The following is a 15,503-nucleotide window of genomic DNA, read 5'->3' as shown; positions in this document are numbered from 1 at the left end:
TTCTTACCGCCGTCTGCTCCGGGCGGGCGCCGAAGACCGTGGGGGCCCCTCGGGGGCTGCTTTCACATCAGCTTTTCGGTGGGAAAGCAGACGCCGCTTCCCACCACCACCACCCCACGGCGGCTGGGGCGGTCGAGGACCCTCGGCCCCCGGCTCGGGGCTCTTTGCAAGCCGGCGGCGGGTTTGCAAGGCCGTGCGATGCCCCAAAAGCTTGCAGAAAGCTCGCGGCCTTCGGCAGACCCCGAGCCCCGGCGCCCTCGCAACCCTCTCCCTTCTCCTTGCAGCCACGGCCAAAGCGCCCGACGTCTACGCGCTCAAGCCCTGCGGCTGCGACGAGGGAAACGTCACCGTGGCCTGCCTCGTGAACGACTTCTTCCCCGAGACCGCCACCGTCACCTGGGTTTCCAGCGAGCCCTACGAGGTCTTGACCTACCCGGCCGTGGTGGTCAGCAACAGCCTGTACAGCCTCAGCAGCCAGCTCACGACGCCCACCAGCAACCTGCAGGGCAACGCCATCCAGTGCAACGTGAACCACAGCCCCACAAGCACGGAAATCTCCAAGAACATCGGGGGTGAGAAAGGCAAAGGGGAACTGGGTTGCTCCCAGCATTGCATGACGTCTTGGTTGACTCCTAAATGGGCTAGAGCTGCTCCTGGCCTTGCTCCCGGCAATGCACGAGGTCTTGGTCATTTCCTAGAGGTGCTGGGGTAGCTCCTGGCCTTGCTCCCGGCAATGCACGAGGTCTTGGTCATTTCCTAGAGGTGCTGGGGTAGCTCCTGGCCTTGCTCCCGGCAATGCACGAGGTCTTGGTCATTTCCTAGAGGTGCTGGGGTAGCTCCTGGCCTTGCTCCCGGCAATGCACGAGGTCTTGGTCATTTCCTAGAGGTGCTGGGGTAGCTCCTGGCCTTGCTCCCGGCAATGCACGAGGTCTTGGTCATTTCCTAGAGGTGCTGGGGTAGCTCCTGGCCTTGCTCCCGGCATTGCACGAGGTCTTGGTCATTTCCTAGAGGTGCTGGGGTAGCTCCTGGCCTTGCTCCCGGCATTGCACGAGGTCTTGGTCATTTCCTAGAGGTGCTGGGGTAGCTCCTGGCCTTGCTCCCGGCATTGCACGAGGTCTTGGTCATTTCCTAGAGGTGCTGGGGTAGCTCCTGGCCTTGCTCCCGGCATTGCACGAGGTCTTGGTCATTTCCTAGAGGTGCTGGGGTAGCTCCTGGCCTTGCTCCCGGCATTGCACGAGGTCTTGGTCATTTCCTAGAGGTGCTGGGGTAGCTCCTGGCCTTGCTCCCGGCATTGCACGAGGTCTTGGTCATTTCCTAGAGGTGCTGGGGTAGCTCCTGGCCTTGCTCCCGGCATTGCACGAGGTCTTGGTCATTTCCTAGAGGTGCTGGGGTAGCTCCTGGCCTTGCTCCCGGCATTGCACGAGGTCTTGGTCATTTCCTAGAGGTGCTGGGGTAGCTCCTGGCCTTGCTCCCGGCATTGCACGAGGTCTTGGTCATTTCCTAGAGGTGCTGGGGTAGCTCCTGGCCTTGCTCCCGGCATTGCACGAGGTCTTGGTTGATCACTACAGTTATTTCCTTGTTTTTTCTGCAGACTTATGCAGCAACCCACAGGTAAAAATCCTGAGCTTTTCAGAGAATAATGATGAGGTCCTGCTGCTCTGCCTCATCGAGGGACTCCCAGACGGCCCGGCCACAGTGGAATGGCTGAAGAACCGAGAGGTGGTGACGCTGCCCCAGGTGGACTACAGCTGCGACAAGTGCTCCAACAACCAGGCCGTGCAGTCGAGTCAGGTCAACGTCAGCCGACAAAGCTGGGACCGGGGCTCCGAGTTCGCTTGCCGAGTGTCCCACGCGTCGCTGACGGAGCCGATCATGCGCACCATCAGCAACTCCTGCCCAGGTGAGGGTCCGAGGTGGGGAACGCGGCCCTGGCATGGTGCAACGGGGAGGTCGTGGTTTGCTAGCGGTCACGAATGGATGCAAGGATGGATGAGTGGGAGCATGCATTGACTGCATGGATGGATGGACGGATGGATGGACGGACGGATGGATGGATGGGTTGGTGGATGGATGGATGGAAGGATGGATGGTTTGGTGGATGGATGGATGGTTTGGTGGATGGATGGATGGATGGATGGGTTGGTGGATGGATGGATGGACAGATGGGTGGATGGATGGTTTGGTGGGTGGATGGATGGATGGATGGATGGATGGTTTGGTGGGTGGATGGATGGATGGGTTGGTGGATGGATGGATGGACAGATGAGTGGATGGATGGGTTGGTGGATGGATGGATGGATGGATGGGTTGGTGGATGGATGGATGGATGGATGGATGGACAGACGGATGGACAGATGGATGGATGGATGGTTTGGTGGATGGATGGATGGATGGATGGATGGATGGATGGATGGATGGGTTGGTGGATGGATGGTTGGGTTGGTGACTGGGTGGGTTGGTGGCTGGCTGGCTGGCTGGATGGATGGACAGATGCACGGGCGGATTAGCAGCTGCATGAACGCACGGCAGACTCTCGCCTCCCACGAGCGCGTGCACTGATGCGTGTTCGGCAGAGCGAACGCGGTAACTCCAGGGCCGGGGCGGAAATCAATAGGTTTTTAAAAAAAAAAAAAAAAAAGCTTCGGAGACAAAACAGAAGACCGAAAGAGCATATTAAGGAAGTGGATGGACTGAGCGATCCTCGGATGAAAAAAACAACTTAACAAAAACGATGCTCTAGAGAGTTTCTTGAAAAGCATCTTGCTCCTGCCTGCTGGGGTAGGTACTAACGCCCTGCGATCTAGCCGCCGTGGACGCTCCAGTGGGGAAAACTGTTGCCGCGCCTGCAAAACGGAAGGGCGTTCGGGGCGCGCCGGGGCCCGGGGAGCCAAGCCCCCGCTCAACGCTGCTCCCTCCACCCAGATATCGCCCTGCCCGTGGTCTCCATCCTCCCGCCTTCCTTGGAGGACCTCTACCTCAGCCAGAACGCCAGCATCACCTGCGTGGTGGCCAACGTCAAGACGCCCGCCGACGTCAGGTTCTCCTGGCAGCGGCAGAAGGGCAGCGCTCTGGACGTGACCTCCGAGGAGCCGGTGCAGCAAGGCGATGGCCTCTACCGCGTCACCAGCGTGCTGAAGGTGTGCGCCGAGGAGTGGAACTCCGGCGAGGTCTTCACCTGCACCGTGGCCAGCTCCGAGCTCTCCTCGCCCGTCACCAAATCTGCACAGAAGGAACTAGGTAGGCGCTCACCCTTTCCTGCCCTTCTCCTCTGCCCCGCTCTGAGCCCCCCACCCCGGGGGCACAGCGGGGTCGGCAGCGAGGGAAGAGCAGGTCTAGGCCAGTTGGCTGGAAGAGTCGAATCGACTCGGGGAGTCAACTGGGAAGGGCTGCTGGGAGAGCCTAGGCTACTGGGAGAGTCGACTGGGCCAGGCCATGGGAAGGGGTTAGTCTACTGGGAGAGTCTAGCCTGCTGGGAGGGTCAAGTGGGCCGTTCCAGTTAGGCTACTGGAAGGGTCTAGCCTCCTGGGAGAGCCAACTGGGCCAGGCTGCTGGAAGGGTCTCATCTACTGGAAGGGTCTAGCCTACTGGAAGGGTCTAGCCTCCTGGGAGAGCCAACTGGACCAGGTTGCTGGAAGGGTCTTGTCTACTGGAAGGATGTAGTCTACTGGGAGAGCCAACTGGACCAGGCTGCTGGAAGCGTCTCGGCTGCTGGAAGGGTCTTGACTACTGGAAGGGTCTAGCCTCCTGGGAGAGCCAACTGGGCCAGGCTGCTGGAAGGGTCTTGACTACAGGAAGGGTGTAGTCTACTAGGAGAGCCAACTGGGCTGGTCTACTGGAAGGGTCTTGTCTACTGGAAGGGTCTAGCCTACTGGAAGAGCCAACTGAGCTAGTCTACTGGAAGGGTCTTGTCTACTGGAAGGGTCTTGTCTACTGGAAGGGTCTAGCCTACTGGGAGAGCCAACTGAGCTAGTCTACTGGAAGGGTCTTGTCTACTGGAAGGGTCTAGCCTACTGGAAGAGCCAACTGAGCTAGTCCACTGGAAGGGTCTTGTCTACTGGAAGGGTCTTGTCTACTGGAAGGGTCTAGCCTACTGGGAGAGCCAACTGAGCTAGTCTACTGGAAGGGTCTTGTCTACTGGAAGGGTCTAGCCTACTGGAAGGGTCTAGCCTCCTGGGAGAGCCAACTGGGCCAGTGTCCTGGAGGAGGCCAGCTCCCCGGAGGAGCGGTGGCCCTGCCGCCGCCCTGACCTTCTCTTCCGCCCGGCCCGCAGCCGTCTCCGTGCAGGCGCCCTCCGTCTACGTCTTCGCCCCGCCAGCGGAGGAGCTGGCCCGGGGGGAGATGGCCACCTTGACCTGCCTGGCCACGGGCTTCCGGCCTCAGGACATCCTGGTGACCTGGACGCAGCAAGAGCGCCCCGTGTCCCCCGACAGCTTCGCCGTCTTCGGCCCCAAGGAGGACGGCGGGGGCTACACGGTCTACAGCAAGCTGAGCGTCCCGTTGGACGAGTGGCAGCGGGGCGACTCCTTCGCCTGCGTGGTGGGGCACGAGGGCATCCCCATCACCTTCGTCCACAAGAGCCTGGACAAGGCTTCGGGTAAACCCACCGCCGTCAACGTCTCGGTGGTCCTGGCCGACGCCGACATCACCTGCTACTGAGCCCGGGGCCGGGCGCGCCGGGGCTGTAACTTGGCGGAGGGCGTCCGAATAAAGCAAAAAAAAAAAAAAATAATAATAATAATAATTAATAGCGTGCAACGTGCCGGCGCTGGTTGTGGCTGGGGTGTCTTCATCCGGCGGCATCTCCCTCCCGCATCGCGCTTAACGGCAATTAGGACCGAGGCAAATTAAGGCAGAGCGGGAAACGCTTGCAAAACCCCTTGTCCAACCCCAAAAGCGGGCCGGTCGCCCGACCCGGCGCGAGGTCCCCCCACCCTCAACCCCGGCCCTGGCCAACCCACGGGCCCCCTGCATGCCCCAAAACCGCAGGAAACGGCCCCAAGAGCAGGGCATCGCTGCAAGCGGCAGCGGGGCATCCCTAAAAGGCAACACGCCTCCCCTCGCTTTTGGCCGTGCATTGGACGGCCGCTTGTTTTTCCCCATCCCGGGGGATTTTTCCCCGTCCCGGGGGATTTTTCCCCATCCCGGGGGATTTAGCACCCTCCGCTCGGTGCGTTCAGTGGTTTGGATGCGGGAGGCGGAGTGGGAAGGGGCAGGAGGGATGCGGCGCAGCCGTTGGGTAGAAAACGGGTGCAATTGAGGGTTTTGCTTCATGCACCAAAAATCCCCGTGGCCCCTCTGCTTGCAGCGAGCTTTGGGAGTGGGACCGGGTAGAAAACGGGTGCAATCGAGGGTTTTGCTGCATGCACCAAACATCCCCGTGGCCCCTCTGCTTGCAGCGAGCTTTGGAGCAGGACTGGGTAGAAAACGGGTGCAATCGAGGGTTTTGCTGCATGCACCAAACATCCCCGTGGCCCCTCTGCTTGCAGCGAGCTTTGGGAGTGGGACCGGGTAGAAAACGGGTGCAATCGAGGGTTTTGCTGCATGCACCAAACATCCCCATGGCCCCTCTGCTTGCAGCGAGCTTTGGAGCAGGACTGGGTAGAAAACAGGTGCAATCGAGGGTTTTGCTTCATGCACCAAAATTCCCCGTGGCCCCTCTGCTTGCAGCGAGCTTTGGGAGTGGGACCGGGTAGAAAACGGGTGCAATCGAGGGTTTTGCTTCATGCACCAAAAATCCCCGTGGCCCCTCTGCTTGCAGCGAGCTTTGGGAGTGGGACCGGGTAGAAAACGGGTGCAATCGAGGGTTTTGCTTCATGCACCAAACATCCCCTTGGCCCCTCTGCTTGCAGCGAGCTTTGGAGCAGGACTGGGTAGAAAACGGGTGCAATCGAGGGTTTTGCTGCATGCACCAAACATCCCCGTGGCCCCTCTGCTTGCAGCGAGCTTTGGGAGTGGGACCGGGTAGAAAACGGGTGCAATCGAGGGTTTTGCTTCATGCACCAAACATCCCCATGGCCCCTCTGCTTGCAGCGAGCTTTGGGAGTGGGACCGGGTAGAAAACGGGTGCAATCGAGGGTTTTGCTGCATGCACCAAACATCCCCGTGGCCCCTCTGCTTGCAGCGAGCTTTGGAGCAGGACTGGGTAGAAAACGGGTGCAATCGAGGGTTTTGCTGCATGCACCAAACATCCCCGTGGCCCCTCTGCTTGCAGCGAGCTTTGGAGCAGGACTGGGTAGAAAACGGGTGCAATCGAGGGTTTTGCTGCATGCACCAAACATCCCCGTGGCCCCTCTGCTTGCAGCGAGCTTTGGAGCAGGACTGGGTAGAAAACGGGTGCAATCGAGGGTTTTGCTGCATGCACCAAACATCCCCGTGGCCCCTCTGCTTGCAGCGAGCTTTGGAGCAGGAATGGGTAGAAAACGGGTGCAATCGAGGGTTTTGCTGCATGCACCAAAATTCCCCGTGGCCCCTCTGCTTGCAGTGAGCTTTGGGAGCAGGACCGGGTAGAAAACGGGTGCAATCGAGGGTTTTGCTGCATGCACCAAAAATCCCCATGGCCCCTCTGCTTGCAGCGAGCTTTGGAGCAGGAATGGGTAGAAAACGGGTGCAATCGAGGGTTTTGCTGCATGCACCAAACATCCCCGTGGCCCCTCTGCTTGCAGCGAGCTTTGGAGCAGGAATGGGTAGAAAACGGGTGCAATCGAGGGTTTTGCTGCATGCACCAAAATTCCCCGTGGCCCCTCTGCTTGCAGTGAGCATTGGGAGCAGGACTGGGTAGAAAACGGGTGCAATCGAGGGTTTTGCTGCATGCACCAAAATTCCCCGTGGCCCCTCTGCTTGCAGTGAGCATTGGGAGCAGGACTGGGTAGAAAACGGGTGCAATCGAGGGTTTTGCTGCATGCACCAAAATTCCCCGTTGCACAGCGAGTTCTTCGGAGCGGGAGCGTGACGGAAACGGGTGCAATCGGGGGTCTCGGTTGCCCCCCGGACGCTCACTGCCCGCCCTCCTCTCCTTCCCCCCTACCCCCAAATCCCCCCAGACTGCGTTTTCGTCGTGCTCGGCGAGGACGCCCCGGCCGAGGGCGAGGAAGACGTCACCAACCTCTGGACCGCCGTGACCTTCGTCCTCCTCTTCCTCCTCAGCCTTTGCTACAGCACCGGCGTCACCCTCTTCAAGGTAACTGCGGCCGCCTCTACGCGCCAGCGACGAGTAAGCAATAACTGTGGGCCTTTCGGCCGACCGGGGACTGACCAGCCCTCGGTGTCTCTCCCAGGTCCTGTGACGGCTCCAGGCCTCCCGAAGGGCGGAAAAACGCGAGGAATAAAACCAAGCCTCGTCCCGTTTCCGTCGGCCGAGTCCTTCCCCTTGGCGTTGCACCCCACTCTCCGTCCCGTTGCAGAAAAACACCCCAATTTCCCCTTGCAACCAACCGCGGGCGCTCTGGTGCGTTGCACCCCACTCTCCGTCCCGTTGCAGAAAAACACCCCAATTTCCCCTTGCAACCAACCGCGGGCGCTCTGGTGCGTTGCACCCCACTCTCCGTCCCGTTGCAGAAAAACACCCCAATTTCCCCTTGCAACCAACCGCGGGCGCTCTGGTGCGTTGCACCCCACTCTCCGTCCCGTTGCAAAACACCCCAATTTCCCCTTGCAACCAACCGCGGGCGCTCTGGTGCGTTGCACCCCACTCTCCGTCCCGCTGCAAAACACCCCAATTTCCCCTTGCAACCAACCGCGGGCGCTCTGGTGCGTTGCACCCCACTCTCCGTCCCGTTGCAGAAAAACACCCCAATTTCCCCTTGCAACCAACCGCGGGCGCTCTGGTGCGTTGCACCCCACTCTCCGTCCCGTTGCAGAAAAACACCCCAATTTCCCCTTGCAACCAACCGCGGGCGCTCTGGTGCGTTGCACCCCACTCTCCGTCCCACTGCAAAACACCCCAATTTCCCCTTGCAACCAACCGCGGGTGCTCTGGTGCGTTGCACCCCACTCTCCGTCCCGTTGCAGAAAAACACCCCAATTTCCCCTTGCAACCAACCGCGGGCGCTCTGGTGCGTTGCACCCCACTCTCCGTCCCGTTGCAAAACACCCCAATTTCCCCCTTGCAACCAACCGCGGGTGCTCTGGTGCGTTGCACCCCACTCTCCGTCCCGTTGCAAAACACCCCAATTTCCCCTTGCAACCAACCGCGGGCGCTCTGGTGCGTTGCACCCCACTCTCCGTCCCGTTGCAGAAAAACACCCCAATTTCCCCTTGCAACCAACCGCGGGCGCTCTGGTGCGTTGCACCCCACTCTCCGTCCCGTTGCAAACAGAAAAAACCCCTTTTCCCCCCATTTTCCTTGCAAGCCCCGAGCTGCCAGGAAGGCCGCCACCCGGGTGACCGAACCCAAACCTCGCGTTTTTGGTAAAAGACGCCTTTTTATTTTCTTTTTTTAAGTTTTCTTCGTTGCCCGCACGGCCGCTTTCCCACGCTTTTCGGGCCGCTGAGTCATTTTCGGAGCAGAAGTGGGTTAAAATCGGCCCCAGCGCCGGGCCCCAAACATCTGGATTTAGCCCCCCCCCCCGGCCCCGGGCAGCCAGATGTGTCCTGTTTACCAAAAATGCGTTTTTTTGTTTTTTTTTCCTCCCTCTGAGTCACCGCGGGGATATATCGGGCTGGAAAGGGGGAGCGAAAGGCGCCCGAGTTTAAAAAAAGGCGGAGGTTAAAAAAAGAGAGAAAAAAAAAAAAGCGTGCTCCGCCTCGCAACCCAAAAACGCCGCTTTCCGCCCCCCAAAACCGCCCCGTTTTGACCCTTGGCCCGGCGGCGACGGCTCGTTGCAAGGCGGCTGGGGAAGCCGCAGGCGGTTTGCAGCCCCCCTGCCCGGGAGCGCCCCCGCGGCTGGGAAATCCATCCAAATGGGGAAAAAACGGGGCGGAGGGAAAAAAAAAAGGGGGGAGGGGGGATTTTCGGCCATCGCGGTGCAAACAGCCGGGTTTTTCAATCTTTTTTCTTTTCCCCCCCCCCTCTTTTTTTGCATCGTGCTTGCAGCAGTCCGGGGTGCACGGGCGGCGCTGGGGGCGTTATTTCACCTGCGGAGGTGGGAGTAAGGGGAGAAATTGGGGGGGGACGTTAGGAGGCTGCAGAGGGGACGGTGGGGGGGGGGGCGCGGCGGCACCAGGGACGGCGAGGGTGTGCAACGCGACGCGAGGGTGTGCAATGCGACGCGAGGGTGTGCAACGCGATGGGAGGGTGTGCAACGCGACACGAGGGTGTGCAATGCGACACGAGAGTGTGCAACGCGACACGAGGGTGTGCAACACGACACGAGGGTGTGCAACACGACGCGAGAGTGTGCAACGCGACGCGAGGGTGTGCAACACGACACGAGGGTGTGCAATGCGATGGGAGGGTGTGCAACGCGACGCGAGGGTGTGCAACGCGATGTGAGGGTGTGCAACGTGATGTGAGGGTGTGCAATGCGACACGAGGGTGTGCAACGCGATGTGAGGGTGTGCAACGTGATGCGAGGGTGTGCAACGCGATGGGAGGGTGTGCAACGCGACACGAGGGTGTGCAACGTGATGTGAGGGTGTGCAACGCGACGCGAGGGTGTGCAACGCGATGTGAGGGTGTGCAACGCGACGGGAGGGTGTGCAACGCGACGCGAGGGTGTGCAACGCGATGTGAGGGTGTGCAATGCGATGCGAGGGTGTGCAACGCGATGTGAGGGTGTGCAATGCGACACGAGGGTGTGCAACGCGACACGAGGGTGTGCAACGTGATGCAAGGGTGTGCAACGTGACGCGAGGGTGTGCAATGCGACACGAGGGTGTGCAACGGGACGCAAGGGTGTGCAACGCGATGGGAGGGTGTGCAACACGACGCGAGGGTGTGCAATGTGACGCGAGGGTGTGCAACGGGACGCGAGGGTGTGCAACACGACGCGAGGGTGTGCAACGCGACGGGAGGGTGTGCAATGCGACGGGAGGGTGTGCAACACGACGCGAGGGTGTGCAACGCAACACGAGGGTGTGCAACGCGATGGGAGGGTGTGCAACGCGACGCAAGGGTGTGCAACACGACACGAGGGTGTGCAACACGGTGCGCGGGTGTGCAACGCGACACAAGGCGATGCAACGGGACTCAAGGGTGTGCAACGCGACACAAGGGTGTGCAACGTGACACAAGGCTGTGCAACGTGATACAAGGACGTGCAATGTGACACAAGGGTGTGCAACACAACGCAAGGTTGTGCAACACGACGCAAGGTTGTGCAAAGCAATGCAAGGGTGTGCAACGCAGCACAAGGGTGTGCAATGCGGCTCAAGGGTGTGCAACGTGATACAAGGAGGTGCAATGCGACACGAGGCTGTGCAATGTTTCTCAAGGGTGTGCAACGTGACACGAGAGCGTGCGATGCGACACAAGGGCGTGCAACGCGACTCACGGTTGTGCAGCGCAACGCAAGGGCGTGCAATGCAATGCAAGGTTGTGCAGCATGACACAAGGGCGTGCAACGTGACTCAAGGGCGTGCAACGCGGCGCGAGAGTGTGCAACGCGATGCGAGAGTGTGCAACGTGACACAAGGGTGTGCAACGCGACACAAGGGTGTGCGACGTGACAAGGGTGTGCGACGTGACACAAGGGCGTGCAACGTGACACAAGGGCGTGCAACGCGATGCGAGAGTGTGCAACGTGACACAGGGTGATGCAACGCGACACAAGGGTGTGCGACATGACACAAGGGCGTGCAACGTGACACAAGGGTGTGCAACGCGACGCGAGGGTGTGCAACACGACACGAGGGTGTGCAATGCGATGGGAGGGTGTGCAACGCGACGCGAGGGTGTGCAACGCGATGTGAGGGTGTGCAACGTGATGTGAGGGTGTGCAATGCGACACGAGGGTGTGCAACGCGATGTGAGGGTGTGCAACGTGATGCGAGGGTGTGCAACGCGATGGGAGGGTGTGCAACGCGACACGAGGGTGTGCAACGTGATGTGAGGGTGTGCAACGCGACGCGAGGGTGTGCAACGCGATGTGAGGGTGTGCAACGCGACGGGAGGGTGTGCAACGCGACGCGAGGGTGTGCAACGCGATGTGAGGGTGTGCAATGCGATGCGAGGGTGTGCAACGCGATGTGAGGGTGTGCAATGCGACACGAGGGTGTGCAACGCGACACGAGGGTGTGCAACGTGATGCAAGGGTGTGCAACGTGACGCGAGGGTGTGCAATGCGACACGAGGGTGTGCAACGGGACGCAAGGGTGTGCAACGCGATGGGAGGGTGTGCAACACGACGCGAGGGTGTGCAATGTGACGCGAGGGTGTGCAACGGGACGCGAGGGTGTGCAACACGACGCGAGGGTGTGCAACGCGACGGGAGGGTGTGCAATGCGACGGGAGGGTGTGCAACACGACGCGAGGGTGTGCAACGCAACACGAGGGTGTGCAACGCGATGGGAGGGTGTGCAACGCGACGCAAGGGTGTGCAACACGACACGAGGGTGTGCAACACGGTGCGCGGGTGTGCAACGCGACACAAGGCGATGCAACGGGACTCAAGGGTGTGCAACGCGACACAAGGGTGTGCAACGTGACACAAGGCTGTGCAACGTGATACAAGGACGTGCAATGTGACACAAGGGTGTGCAACACAACGCAAGGTTGTGCAACACGACGCAAGGTTGTGCAAAGCAATGCAAGGGTGTGCAACGCAGCACAAGGGTGTGCAATGCGGCTCAAGGGTGTGCAACGTGATACAAGGAGGTGCAATGCGACACGAGGCTGTGCAATGTTTCTCAAGGGTGTGCAACGTGACACGAGAGCGTGCGATGCGACACAAGGGCGTGCAACGCGACTCACGGTTGTGCAGCGCAACGCAAGGGCGTGCAATGCAATGCAAGGTTGTGCAGCATGACACAAGGGCGTGCAACGTGACTCAAGGGCGTGCAACGCGGCGCGAGAGTGTGCAACGCGATGCGAGAGTGTGCAACGTGACACAAGGGTGTGCAACGCGACACAAGGGTGTGCGACGTGACAAGGGTGTGCGACGTGACACAAGGGCGTGCAACGTGACACAAGGGCGTGCAACGCGATGCGAGAGTGTGCAACGTGACACAGGGTGATGCAACGCGACACAAGGGTGTGCGACATGACACAAGGGCGTGCAACGTGACACAAGGGTGTGCAACGCGATGCGAGAGTGTACAACGTGACACAAGGTGATGCAACGCGACGCGAGGGTGTGCGACGTGACACAAGGGCGTGCAACGTGACACAAGGGTGTGCAACGCGGCGCGAGAGTGTGCAACGTGACACAGGGTGATGCAACGCGACGCGAGGGTGTGCGACGCGACACAAGGGCGTGCAACGCGATGCGAGAGTGTACAACGTGACACAGGGTGATGCAACGCGACGCGAGGGTGTGCCGCGCGACACAAGGGCGTGCAACGTGACACAAGGGCATGCAACGCGATGCGAGAGTGTGCAACGTGACACAAGGTGATGCAACGCGACGCAAGGGTGTGCGACGCGACACAAGGGCGTGCAACGCGACACAAGGGCGTGCAACGCGACGCGAGAGTGTGCAACGTGACACAGGGTGATGCAACGCGACGCAAGGGTGTGTGACGTGACACAAGGGCATGCGACGTGACACAAGGGCGTGCAACGCGATGCGAGAGTGTGCAACGTGACACAGGGTGATGCAACGCGACGCAAGGGTGTGCGACGCGACACAAGGGCGTGCAACGTGACACAAGGGCGTGCAACGCAGCGCGAGAGTGTGCAACGTGACACAGGGTGATGCAACGCGACGCGAGGGTGTGCCGCGCGACGCAAGACCGTGCAACGCGCCGCGCCGCCCTGCCCGTCGCTACCTTGAGGAAGGTGACGATGCCGCTGTAGAAGAGCAGGACGAGGAAGAGCATGGCGAAGGTGGAGCAGGTGGTCCAGGCGGCGCCTTCCTCCTCCTCCTCCTCCTCCGGCTCGGCGGCGTCGCCGTCGGCCAACAGCCCGCAGGGCACCGGCTGGGCGGCGGCGCAGCCCCAGGGGTCTGCGGGGAGGGGGTAGAGGGGAGGGTGGGGGGGAAAGGGGGCGGCCCCCTCCGCGCCTCCGCGTGCGCACGCATGCGTGCATGCGCGCTCGCACGTGTGCACACTTGCACGTGTGCATGCACGTGCGCATGCATGCAAAAAAAAAAAAAAAAAAAAACCCCAAAAATTAAAACGAAACCGGAGCAACGAGCGTGCACTTACCGGCGTCGAGCGTCCTTCCCGCAATCTCGGCGGAGGAGATGTGGGCGGCGAAGCAGCCGTACCAGGCGCCCTCGGCCCACTCGCCCCGGGCCACGTCCAGCTTGCCGACGACGGAGCAACGCCGGGCCTCGTGGTCGCAGCGCGGGGCGCCGACCTCCCCGGCCGGCCCCTCGCCGCCGCCGCCCCGCTGCCACCACACGGCGATCTCCGGCGGGTAGAAACCCTCCACGATGCAGAAGAGGGCGAAGTCGCCGCCGCCGGCCGCCGCCGGCAGCAGGCGCACGCTCGGCGGCTTCAAGGGACCTGCGGGTTGGGGCATAGCTTTTGGGGGGGGGGGGCGGGGGGAGACCTGCGCGCCGGCGCCTCGCTCCGGTGCCTCCGTCCCGACGCCTGGCCCTGGCGGCCCCTTTCGCTGAAGGCCTTTGGGGTCGCCCCGTTGCATGGCGTTACAAGGCTCTTTGCAGCGTTGCAATGCTCTTTGCAGCGTTTCAGGGCTCTTTGCAGCGTTACACGGCTCTTTGCAGCGTTTCAGGGCTCTTTGCAGCGTTGCACGGCTCTTTGCAGCATTTCAGGGCTCTTGGCAGCGTTTCAGGGCTCTTTGCAGCATTACAAGGCTCTTTGCAGCGTTGCAATGCTCTTTGCAGCGTTGCACGGCTCTTTGCAGCGTTTCAGGGCTCTTTGCAGCGTTGCAAGGCTCGCCAAGGCATTGCACAGCTCATCACGGCATTGCAAGGCTCGTGGTGGCGTTGCAAGGCACGCCGTCGTGTTGCAAGGCTCGCCACGGCGTTGCACGGCTCATCACGGCATTGCAAGGCTCATCACGGCGTTGCAAGGCTCGCCAAGGTGTTGCAAGGCTCATCACGGTGTTGCAAGGCTCGTGGTGGCGTTGCAAGGCACGCCGTCGCGTTGCAAGGCTCATCACGGTGTGGCAAGGCTTGCCAAGGTGTTGCAAGGCACGCCGTCGCGTTGCACGGCTCGCCACGGCGTTGCAAAGCTCATCCTGGCTTTGCAAAGGTTGTTGTAGCGTTGCAAGGCTCACCACGGCATTGCATGGCTCATCACGGCATTGCAAGGCTCGTGGTGGCATTGCAAGGCATGCCATCGTGTTGCAAGGCTCGCCACGGCGTTGCAAGGCTCATCCCGGCATTGCAAGGCTCGTCACGGCATTGCACGGCTCGCCACGGCGTTGCAAAGCTCCTCCTGGCTTTGCAAGGGTTGTTGCAGCGTTGCAAGGCTCATCACAGCATTGCAAGGCTCGTGGTGGCATTGCAAGGCTCGTGGTGGCATTGCAAGGCATGCCACGGCATTGCAAGGCTCGTCACGGCATTGCACGGCTCGCCACGGCGTTGCAAAGCTCCTCCTGGCTTTGCAAGGGTCGTTGCAGCGTTGCAAGGCTCGTCACTGCATTGCAAGACTCGCCACGGTGTTGCAAGGCTCATGGTGATGTTGCAAGGCTCGTGGTGGCGTTGCAAGGCACGCCGTCACGTTGCAAGGCTCGCCACGGCGCTGCAAGGCTCATCCTGGCATTGCACGGCTCGCCACGGCGTTGCAAGGCTCGTGGTGGCATTGCAAGGCTCGCCACGGCGCTGCAAGGCTCATCCTGGCATTGCACGGCTCATCCTGGCATTGCACGGCTTGCCACGGCGTTGCACGGCTCGTGGTGGCGTTGCAAGGCTCACCACGGTGCTGCAAGGCTCATCCTGGCGTTGCACGGCTTGCCACGGCGTTGCACGGCTCGCCACGGCGCTGCAAGGCTGGTGGTGGCGTTGCAAGCCTTCCCGCCGCCTTGCGAGGCCACCTTGCGAGGTTTCCCCCGAAACAAGCCGCTTGCACGGGCTCTGCGAGCCCCGATCCCTTGCGCGGACGCCTCCGGGGCGAAGTGGGGGGGGGACGGGACGCCCGCCCTGCAGCAGACCCTCACCCGTCCTCTGGCCGAGGTCCAGCCGCATCTCCTCGGAGCCGCTCCTGACCTGGCAGGTGAAGCTGGCGGTGTCGTTCCACTCGCGCAGGCTGACGCGCAGCCAGCTGCGCAGCCCGGCGCCGCCGGCGGCCCGCTGCGTCCGCACCGCCCCGGCCGCCGCCGGCTGCCCTCGCACCAGCCAGCTCAGGCTGGCGTTGCTCAGCGGCGTGCTGCACGTCAGGTTGGCCTCCCCGCGCAGGAAGAGCTCCCGGAAAGGCGGCGGCTGCACGGAGGAAGCGGACAGCAGCGACTTCTGGCAACCTGCGACCGGGCAGGAAAAAGAAAATTATATATATATATA

The 15,503-nt window shown here is 61.3% G+C and overlaps 3 gene segments (V, D, J or C); 1 reads left to right on the top strand and 2 right to left on the bottom strand.

Moving 5' to 3' along the window:
• LOC138062691 (immunoglobulin heavy constant gamma 2-like) overlaps positions 1-15,503 on the bottom strand; it is a 93,329-nt gene that overhangs the window by 52,772 nt on the left and 25,054 nt on the right.
• Positions 5-4,741, top strand: LOC104148017 (Ig alpha chain C region-like; the record flags this gene model as incomplete). The annotated part of the segment is given in 4 exon segments: positions 5-572; positions 1,592-1,900; positions 2,923-3,237; positions 4,271-4,741. Coding segments are annotated over 4 exon segments (1,578 nt in total), but the record flags the coding sequence as incomplete, so codon positions are not given.
• Positions 8,877-15,503, bottom strand: part of LOC138062683 (immunoglobulin heavy constant mu-like) — a 31,595-nt gene continuing 24,968 nt past the window's right edge. The window contains 4 exon segments of the C gene segment in view: positions 8,877-9,072; positions 12,865-13,040; positions 13,243-13,545; positions 15,164-15,463. Coding sequence covers positions 9,064-9,072; positions 12,865-13,040; positions 13,243-13,545; positions 15,164-15,463 — 788 coding nt within the window.

This window comes from Struthio camelus, chromosome 29 (genome assembly GCF_040807025.1).
Source record: "Struthio camelus isolate bStrCam1 chromosome 29, bStrCam1.hap1, whole genome shotgun sequence".
Classification (NCBI taxonomy): domain Eukaryota; kingdom Metazoa; phylum Chordata; class Aves; order Struthioniformes; family Struthionidae; genus Struthio; species Struthio camelus.
The sequence above is the reverse complement of the archived record's forward strand: the minus strand, read 5'-3'. Positions and strand labels throughout refer to the sequence as shown.